Source organism: Suricata suricatta, chromosome 10 (genome assembly GCF_006229205.1).
Source record: "Suricata suricatta isolate VVHF042 chromosome 10, meerkat_22Aug2017_6uvM2_HiC, whole genome shotgun sequence".
Classification (NCBI taxonomy): domain Eukaryota; kingdom Metazoa; phylum Chordata; class Mammalia; order Carnivora; family Herpestidae; genus Suricata; species Suricata suricatta.
In genome coordinates this window covers 67439737-67450113 of record NC_043709.1, presented here as the reverse complement: position 1 = coordinate 67450113, position 10377 = coordinate 67439737, and the positions used below count along the sequence as shown (strand labels likewise).

General features: G+C 36.4%; 1 protein-coding gene across 1 annotated transcript; it reads right to left on the bottom strand.

Moving 5' to 3' along the window:
* Nucleotides 1-6905: 6905 nt before the first annotated feature.
* Nucleotides 6906-7489, bottom strand: LOC115304521 (60S ribosomal protein L11-like). Its single transcript, XM_029954736.1, has one exon. The coding sequence runs from the start codon at nucleotides 7485-7487 to the stop codon at nucleotides 6951-6953; it is 537 nt and encodes a 178-aa protein (XP_029810596.1). The 5' UTR covers nucleotides 7488-7489; the 3' UTR covers nucleotides 6906-6950.
* Nucleotides 7490-10377: the final 2888 nt, after the last annotated feature.

Sequence of the window (10377 nt, the reverse complement as noted above, 5' to 3'; positions counted from 1 at the left end):
AGTCTTTGCAAAGGAAGAATAATGGGAATCTAAAACAAACTTGGAAAATCCAAGAGGAAAAGGGAGTTATGCCTTCACTATGAGATAAAACTTAAAGAAGTGATAAGATGCCTTGGTAATGCAAGGCAACATGGTACAGAACAGAAACAGAAATGGATATGTGGCAAGCCTAGGCTGAAAGAACCAGAGACCACCTGAAACAGTTGCCTATTTTTGCATGACACAGGAGGAATGCTATTTGTTTTCTGCATGCCCAAGGTGAGCGTGAAGATTCAGATCTAAGAAGCCTTGAAATTGCACATTAGGAGTACATGACAGTGCCCTGTATGAATCAGAGGGGGAGGGGCGCCTTATCAACCTAAATGGATAATCAAGAACCAGCTAGGTAGATAAGGGATGGCTCAGGACCACCTCAGCCTCTTCCCCTCACCTCCAGACCTTGACACCTCAAAACTCCTGGAATTTAGATACAATCCTGGGTGAAGACAGGGCTGTAGGAGAAGGGCATATGTGTGACTTGGGAAACTTAGAATTCACTTGAGATTTCTTTCTTCATCACCTAGTATAAAGGGACTCAAAATACAAATTAAATTCAATTATAGAAAAATAAACTTATATTTCCAACACACCTGAGTCTGTGTCCTGATATTTATAATTTTTCTCTTCCTCTAAAATATATGCAGGCATGTCCTGTATGATCTCCTACTCTTTCCTGTGGATAAGACTTATGAAAATGATGTGATTATGTTACCTTATATTATGGCAGAAGGAATTTTAAAGACGTGATAATGACCTCTAGTCAGTTGATTTTAGTTAATCAAAAGAGTTAATTTTTAGTTAATCCTTTGTGGACCTGATCTAATCAGTTGAGCCACTTAAAGATGTCAGAGTTATTCAATGTGGAAAGAGGGAAATTCTCTTTCTGCCCCTGCAGGAAAAAAAATCCTATAATGTAGAGAGGGGCTGAAAGCAGAGAATGAGACGCAGTCTCTAAGAGCTGAAACAGGGGCACCTGGGTGGCTCAGTCAGTTAAGCCGCCAACTTCAGCTCAGGTCATGATCTCACAGTTCATGGGTTTGAGCCCCGCATCAGGCTCTGTGCTGACAGCTCAGAGCCTGGAGCTTGTTTCAGATTCTGTGCCTCCTCTCTCTCTGCCCCTCCCCGACTCATGCTCTGCTCTCTCTGTTTCAAAAATAAACTATACATAAAAAAAAAAAAAAGAGCTGAAACAGACCCAATTTATAGCCAGGAATAAAGAAGAGACCTCAGTTCTACACCCACAAGTTCTGCCAATAACTTGTGAATCTGGAAGACAACTATGAGCATTAGAGGAGCTCTCTGTCCCAGTTGACTATTTGCTTTAACTCTTGTGAGATCCTGACTGGAGAACCAACCTACGCTGTGCCAAAACTCCTGAACTTATTCAACTGTGAGATAGTAAATGGATGTTGTATTAAAAAATAATAATACTAAAATTATATGCATATGCACACATCTGTAAGGAACACACCAAATGATAAATAATAGTGAACTTTGGAGAGGGAAATTGGTTGATTTGGGGGACAATATAAACTTTTACCCTTTATGGTTCTGAATGTTTAAATTTTTACTAAGATGAGTTTATCATTGTATAATTAAAAATAAATAAAAGAAAATACAAGTTTTTCTTGTAAGTAAGGATGGCATATGCATATTTTATTACTGTTGTGCTGTTTATGGACAGATTAGTAAAAAATAGAGAAAGAGGCAATGCAAGATTCATTTTGAGAAAAGGGGAAAACTCAATGAGAAGCAATCATTAGAATGTGACATGAACTATAGAAGTAGAGAAAAACTGAATTTTTGTTGTACTGGGTTTTTGGGAAAGCAGGCTGATAGACTAGAAAGAAATTATAAACAACTTTGTAGTAGAGAAAAGAATGAGGTTTGAAAAGCTGAAGATGGTATAACTCAAAACCAACATTCACTGGCCCTCTATCAACCTCATCCTCAGCGGACTCAGGCAGCACTGGACCATCCCTCCTCCTGGAGCTGCTCCTCCACCAGCTGTCTCACCCTTTCTTCTCTCTGGGTTTTCTCCTGTGGCAGCTTCCAATCATCCCCCATAGGTTTAATTAGCACTTTCAAGCAGATGATCCCCAAGGAGGCATCTCCAGAGGTGACCTCTCTCCTGGGTTACATTCCACATATCAAATTCCCTGCTAACATAGCATCCCATCCTAATATATAAAAAACAGAAAACAGAATCCATAATTCGCCTTATCCTCCTGTTTCCATTCCTGTTAGTGGTACTACTATTATTCAGCCATGTCATTTTTGGTCAAAATCTCTTTTCCCCTCTTCATCTCTTTCTCCCTTCATACAATCAGTTGCTCAGCTCTGTTGATTTCCTTTTGTGTTTCCCTCTTCTCTCCACTTAAGGTGGGCTGAAATGGAGCCCTATGCTGCTGTAATAGAAGCAGTCTTCCAAATTCTGGTTAGTTCCCTCTCCAGAGACAACTATAAGGCACTTCACATGATTTCAGAATCTCCTGATAGCAAATTCATTCAACAAAAATAGCACCCGCTCAAGCACCAGGCAGGCACGAATCTAGGCCGATGTGAATTAAGAGTAACTAAGACAATGTTCCTACTCTCCTAGAGCTTACATTCTAGTGGCAATAGACAATAAAAAATTCTAGACAACAGACAGTGAACAAGTGATCAAATAAGTAAATAAATAAATAAGATGTAAGGAAAGAAGTGTTAGGAAAGAACAATAGGGCTTTTGGATAATGCATTGGGAGTGCAACTGACAATTTCCCATAGAGTAATGAAGACACGTCTCTGAAGAGTCTACCTTTGGCTGAGACCAGACTGAGCTGAGACTTGCCTCTCAGGGAAAAATATTTCAGGAAGAAAAGCTAGAAAGTGGGAGAGGAGTAAGCAGAGCCTCGCTCATAGAGAGCCTTGTAGGAGTCTGGATTTCATTAATAGAAGGGAAACCCATTAAAGAGTTTTAAGCAGCTGACTTATCTGATTCCATTTAATTTCTTAAAAGATTACTCTAGCAACTACAAGAAGAATGACTTGTAGGACCTGGGATATGGAGAGATAGAAGATAAGAGAAATGTAAGAGCTTCTGAAGTTGTCCAAGTGAGAGATAATGGTGGCTTGACCAGGGAAGCACCAGCAAAAATGTTGAATGGTTTGGATGTGGATCTAAGAGGAATCTGATAATGGATTTACTGTGAAGTATGGAGGAAATCAGGGATGCTTCCAAGGTTTTGGCCTGAACAACTATGCAATGAAGGTCTATTAACTAAGATGATGAATATTGGGTGAAAAGTAGGTTTGGCAAGCAAAAACAGAGACATGTAAAGTTTGAGATGCCTTAGGCATCTGTTGTATAATGATATTTTAAGCATGCTTCTTGTATAATTTGTAACTTTTTATTTTTGAAAAATTCCAACTATATATAAAAGATGAGAGAAAAATATAGTAGATTCCCATATATCCACTCCACCCAACTTCAACAACTCCCAATATTTGGCAAATCATGTTTCATCTCTCTCCCCACACATCTCTCTTGCCCCACCTACCATCTCAGTCCACTGGTGTATTTCAGAGTAATTTCCAGATATTATAGCACTTTATCTGTAAATGTTTTGGTGTACAGCTAATAGATGAATTTATAACATATCCATAAAACCATTATCAAACCTAATAAAATTACTACTAATTTCATTACATCATCTAGTCATTATTCAAAATTTCCCAATTTCTGGAATATAATAGACATCCCAGAAATAAACTCTTGCATATATGATCAAATAATTTGCAAAGAGGGTACAATCATCATCCAATGGTGAAATTATGGTGCTGAAAAAATTGGATATCCACATGCAAAAGAATGAGGTTGGTACCTGACTTAATACCATACACAAAAATTAACTCATCAAAGACCTAAAATTAAGAGCTAAATCTATTAAAGACTTAGAAGAAAACAGAGGAAAAGCTTTATGACAGTGAATTTGGCAATGATTTCTTGGATATGAAAAAGAAACATAAATCAATTGGATTTTTCCAAAATTGAAAACTTCTGTACATCAAAATACTGTAAAGTGAAAAGGCAACTCACAGAATGGGAGAAAACATTTGCAAATCACGTATCTAATAAGGTGTTAATATCCAGAATATACGAAGAACTCCTTCTACTCAACAATCCAAATAATCCAATTTAAAAATGGAGAAAGGAGTTAAAAAGACATTTCTCCAAAGAATATATACAAATAACCAATAAGCACAAAGATGCCCACCATCACTAATCATTGAGAAATACAAACCAAAACCACAAGGAGATACTGTATCATGCCATTAGGATGGCTATTAATCAAAAACTCAGAAATAAGTTTTGATGAGGATGCGGAGAAGCTGGAACCCTTGTGCATTGCTGGTGAGAATGTGAAATGGTACAGCCATTGTAGAAAACAGTATAGCAATTTCTCCAAAAATTAAAAGTAGAATTACCATATGATTTAGTAATTTCAGTTGTGGGTTTATATCCAAAAGAAGAGAAAGCAGAAACTTAGGTATTTGTACACTCACTTTCAAAGCAGCATGATTCACAATGGCCAAAGGTGGGAAACACAACTATTCATAGATGGATAAATGGATAAACAAAATGTAGGCTTTTAGCCTTATGAGGGTATGGATAAACCTTGAAGACATTATGCCAAGTAAAATAGGTTAGTCACAAAAAGACAAATACTGCTTGATTCAACTTATAGGAGTAGTCAAATTCTTAGAGACAGAAAATAGAATAGTAGTTGCCAGGGACTTGGGGGAGGAGGATGGAGACTCATTTTTAATGAGTCTCAAGTTTCACTTTGGTTAGACGAAAAAAGTTTAGATATAGATGGTGGTGATGGTTGTACAACCATGTGACTGTGCTTCTTACCACTGAACTATACACTTAAAAACTGTGAAAATGGGAATATAATTGATATTCAACATTAGTTTCAGGTGTACAACATAATCTGATACTTGTATATATTGCAAAATGATCACCATAATAGTATAGTTAACATCTGTCACCTTAGTTACAAAAAATTTTTCTTGGGATGAGAACTTTTAAGATCCACTCTGTTACAACTTCTGAATATACAATACAGCATTAGCAAGAATCTCATGCTGTACATAACATCCCCATGACTTATTTCACAACTGGAGATTTATGCCTTTTTACCTCCTTCACCCATTTCTCCCACCCCCACCCCCATTTCTGCCACTGACAATCACTAATCTGTTCTCTGTATCTATTAGACTGATATTTTTGGTTCCTTTGGGTTTTTTAGGATTCCACATAAAAGTGAGATCATACAGTATTTTTCTCTGACTTACTTCACTTAGCATAATGCCCTGAAGTTCCATGTTGCTGTAAATAGCAAGATTTTATTATTTTTTATGTTTGAATATTGTATTATACACACATTTTATTAATTTATCTATTTTTTTAATGTTTTATTTATTTTTGAGTGACAGAGAGAGCACCAGATCATCAGTGGGGGAGGGGCAGAGAGAGAGGGAGACACAGAATCCCAAGCAGGCTCCAGGCTCTGAGCTAGCTGTCAGCACAGAGCCCAAGCATGGCTCGAACCCACGAACCATGAGATCATGACCTGAGCCAAAGCTGGATGCTTAACCGACTGAGCCACCCAGGTGCCCCTAATTTATCTATTTTTTTATCTATTATTTATCTATCAACACAAACCCACAAACTCTGAGATCACAGCTCCTGAGCCAAAACCAAGAGTCAGACACTTACCCAATTGAGCACCCAGGTACCCTGGCTGTTTGTATTCTTATGGTATCATCCAACATGTTCTTCTATCTTCTGTAGCCTGGTAAGTAGATGTAAGGGTTTGATTAGATTCAGGTTCCATTGTTTTGGCAATGATATTTCCTAGGTGATGGTGTGTGCTTCCTACTGCATCACATCAGGAAGCGACTGATGTCTGATTGCCATTCTTTTTCTGGTGTTAAGAGTACATTCACATGTTGTCAGCCTGATCCATCCATTATAAGATTCTCCATCAACTTTTCACTCAATAATTCTAGTAGCCATTGATGATGATCATTGATGACCTATAGTCATTATTTCATTATGGGAAGCAAAAGGGTGATTTTATTCTACCATTCTCTCAGAACTCAGTAGTCTGAATTCTTCTATAAAGACAACTTTTTTCATCAAAAGTATTGGGAAACTCCAAGATAGTTTGCTCAAAAGTCAGGAAAAATGCTTGATTCTTTTCTTATTAGTTTTCAGAATAATGTGTTGGTGCCTAGCAACTTTCAAAGATTATCAATTAGTTTGTTTTAAACCTGGGTTAATATGTTTGATTGTTTTGAGCTTCTACTTATTCTTTTTGATGTTCAAATGATTCTATTTGTGGCCAGTAGGCATCTCTTCTACTTAGCTTCTGAGTTCTTAGAAGCCAAGTAATCAATATTGGTTTCTTTGCTTTCTGACACCACACAATGTTCCAGGTCTATCTTATGTTATTTCCTGCATCAGACCTGGAATCTTCAACTTCTCCCAGGTGCCTCAGGAAACAATATTTAGAGACCACAGTCTGGGAGGCAGGGATACTAGTTGCTATTGAGATATTGTTCCTAGACCTTTCTAAGGTACAGAACTAGGAAATCAATTTTATTGGGGATTTTTTTATTTTTAAAAGAAAAATATACATGAATATAGATCTTCCCAAAACACAGGTTTTAATTTAACTTCTCTAATTTTATATATGTATTTATTTTATCCTGAATATCTTGGTTCCTGACATAATATCATTATTTATTTATTCTATCCTATTGCATACATATTATATTTGTATTTTTTTTTTATTTTTTATTTTTTTTTTACATTTCACTGAAAAGTGTTTATTGGCCTTTTGGATAGAAACGGGAATTTATTTGCCAGGAAGGATGATCCCATCACACTTCTGCTGGAACCAGCGCATGGACTCCTCTTTGCTGATTCTGTGTTTGGCCCCAATGCAGCCTGTCCTGCGCTTCTTGTCTGCGATGCTGAAGCCTGGCCTACCCAGCACCACATAGAAGTCCAGGCCGTAGATACCAACGCTTGGGTCATATTTGATTCCCAGATCAATGTGCTCCTGGATCCCAAAACCAAAGTTTCCAGTATCGGAGAAGTTATTTTTTCTTAACTCATACTCTCGCACCTTTAGACCTTTCTCCAAGATTTCTTCTGCCTTGGCCCCACGGACTGTGCAGTGGACAGCAATCTTTTCATTTCTCCTGATACCAAAGGACCTAACGGTGTATCTAGCTTTGGAGAACACAGGGGTCTGGCCTGTGAGCTGCTCCAGCACCTTGGCTGCCCGGGTGAGTCTGTCTCCGCTCTCCCCCACACAGATGTTGAGGCAGAGCTTGCGGATGCGAAGTTTCCGCGTGGGGTTCTCCTTTTCACCTTGATCCTGCGCCATGGTGGAGAACCACATATTATGTTTTTAAAACACCAATATAAATACTAACAATATGATTACTAAGTACAATTTAAGATTTCTTTGCAGTTCTCTTTGCCCTTAGGATATATTTCACTAAGAATGCAATTTTAAATTTTTTTAATGTTTACTTTTGAGAGAGAGAGACACACACAGAGTGTTAGTGGGGGAAGGACAGAGAAAGAGGGAGACAGAGAATCTGAAACAGGCTCCAGGCTCTGAGCTGTCAGCACAGAGCCTGATGTGGAGCTCAAACTCTCAAACAGCAAGATCATGACCTGAGCCAAAGTCAGACGCTTAACCGACTGAGCCACCCAGGGCCCCCAGAATACATTTTTACATTACATGTGTTTTAAAGTGACATGAAATAATCCTCTGTTACTAAGACACAAATCCACAAACTTGAAATACATTTGTTTTATTTTGCTTCATTATTTTTCAGTTTTATGAATTTGCCTACTTTGTTGTTTTCATTATCTAATTTAAGACAGGGTAAAAGCATTTACATGATCCCAAGGTCAAATTATCAAATTATATTTAAATAAGTTTAGCAATCATTTTTATCCCCATCACCCTGTTACCTACCTCGTTCCTCATCAGACAACCATTTATAGTAGTTTGTCCTTCAAATATTTTTTAAAATGCAAATATAAATATTTACATTCCCCCCTTCTTAGATAAAAGGTAGCATGTTATAGACACGGTTCTGCCCTTTACTTTTTTCAACCTAAAAATGTTCATAGGAGGGTATAATCTTCATTTCTTTTAACTACTTCCTGGTCCTTTCTGTGAAGGTACCGTAGTTTATTTTAAGTAGCCTCTTATTGTTGGACAATTGAGGTGTTTTCTATCTTGCTCATACAAATTAGTACTATTATGAATTGCCTTGTATATGTCATCCCATACTTTTCCCAGTGAATCTTTAGAAAAGATTCTTTGTAGTAGTATTGCCGGGTCAAGCATAAATTCTTCTGTAATATTGCCAGATATGGATAAGTTCCCTCCACCAGCACCATATTCCCATCAGCAAAGGAAGAATACCTATTACTCCACAGTCTTGTCAACAGAATACAATTCTTATACTCCTTAATGTTTGCCAATCTCATAGATGGGAGACGGTGTTTCAATGTACTTGTAATTTTCAACTTTTAGTATGAGCAAGTTTGAGCATCTTTTTGTATCTTTAAATGCTGTCTTCATTTCTTTTCCTGTGAACTATGCATATGGGTTTCTTGTCAAGTTTTATAAGGTTGGTTTTCTTCTCAATTTGTAGAAGTTCTTTAAATATTAGTGATATTAACTCTTTTGAGAGAAGTGGTAAATCTTTTCTCTGATGTCACTTGTATTTTTACTTTGCTTTTAATGGCTGTTTTCCATGCAGAATGTTAAAAAATATAGCCAAATTATCAAACTTTTCTCTTAATTTGGGAAATTTTCACTCACATATTATGAAGGATTCATCCATGTTTTCTTCTAATATTTGCACAATTTCATCTTTTACAATCAGATCTCTTACCTATTTAGAATTTACGTCAGCATACAATATGCAGATGAATTTATGTTTATCTTTTTCATATAACTTTCCACTCACCTCAATATCACTTTTTTGAAAAGTCTTTCTCTACTGATTTCAGATGCTGCCTTTATCATGGTTTAAATTTCCGTGTGCAATTAGGTTTATTTCTGGATTTTCTATTTGGTTCCATTAGCTTATCTGTTTATTCACTTGCCAATATAATTTTCTTCTAAATATAGAGATGTAATCTGTTTTAACATCTGGTTTAATATCTAGCCCCCCCTTCATTTTTTTTCTTTAAGATTTTCCAGTCTATTTATGTTTAATTGCTTTTACAAATGAAATATAAAGTTAATTTGTTCTTTAGTGTCAAAAAAAATATGTATATTATCAGAAGAGATTTTATGATATCAAGTCTTCATCCAAACTTACACTATGGCTTACTATTTATGTCTACTTTTGTGTCAGTCAGGTTTATTTTTTAAATTCTTCATGTATGTTTTGGTTATCCCTTATTAGAGTTATGCCTAGGTACTTTTGTTATTTTTGTTACAATTATAGAAGCAGTCTTTACCTTCCAACCAGTTATTTTTATATATCAAAGCTATTGAGTTCTGCATATTGATTTTATAAACTGGTACTTTACTCGGTTCTCTTAAGTGTTTTTGCTAGGGGTTTTTCCCAATGATTTTCTTTTTAGTTTTCCAGATATATAATATAACCTGTAAATAGAGGTGATTTTACCTCTTCCTAATTCACATAGCTCTCTCTATTAGCATTAATGACAATTTCAAAATGGTTTTAAATGGTAATAATGATATTGACCATTCTTGTCTTATTCTTGACTTTGGCAGGTGTTTTCTCATTATGTATGATTCTGGGTTTGGGAATGCAATACACATAATTTTCAAGTGCATTTTTAATTCCTAGTAAATCTGTCACTAGCTCTCTATTGTAGCTGAGATGATACTCCAGGAACATAGCAGAAATCACCAAGAATGGTTGCTTTTCAAATGTTAATGTACATACAAATTACCAGGGGAGGCTGTTCAAGTGCAGATTATGACTCAGCAGGTAGGATGGGGGCTGAGATTCTGTATTTTTAACAAAGTTCTTAGGGTAGGCTGAGATGCTGCTGCTCAAAGTGATCTAAAACAAAGAAATCATTTTCTAGCTTTGATTTTCAAAACAAATCTTAAAATAATTCAAAGTTGAAGAAATAATCATGAAAATTCTGTTTTTCAATTTTAAGAGCCAGGCACTTGAGAAAGAATAGACACTAGCTGGTTGGTTTTAGGAAATCTCCCAAAGCTGATCTTTTAACTCTCTGTGAACCAAGTCTGAAGGACAAGAACA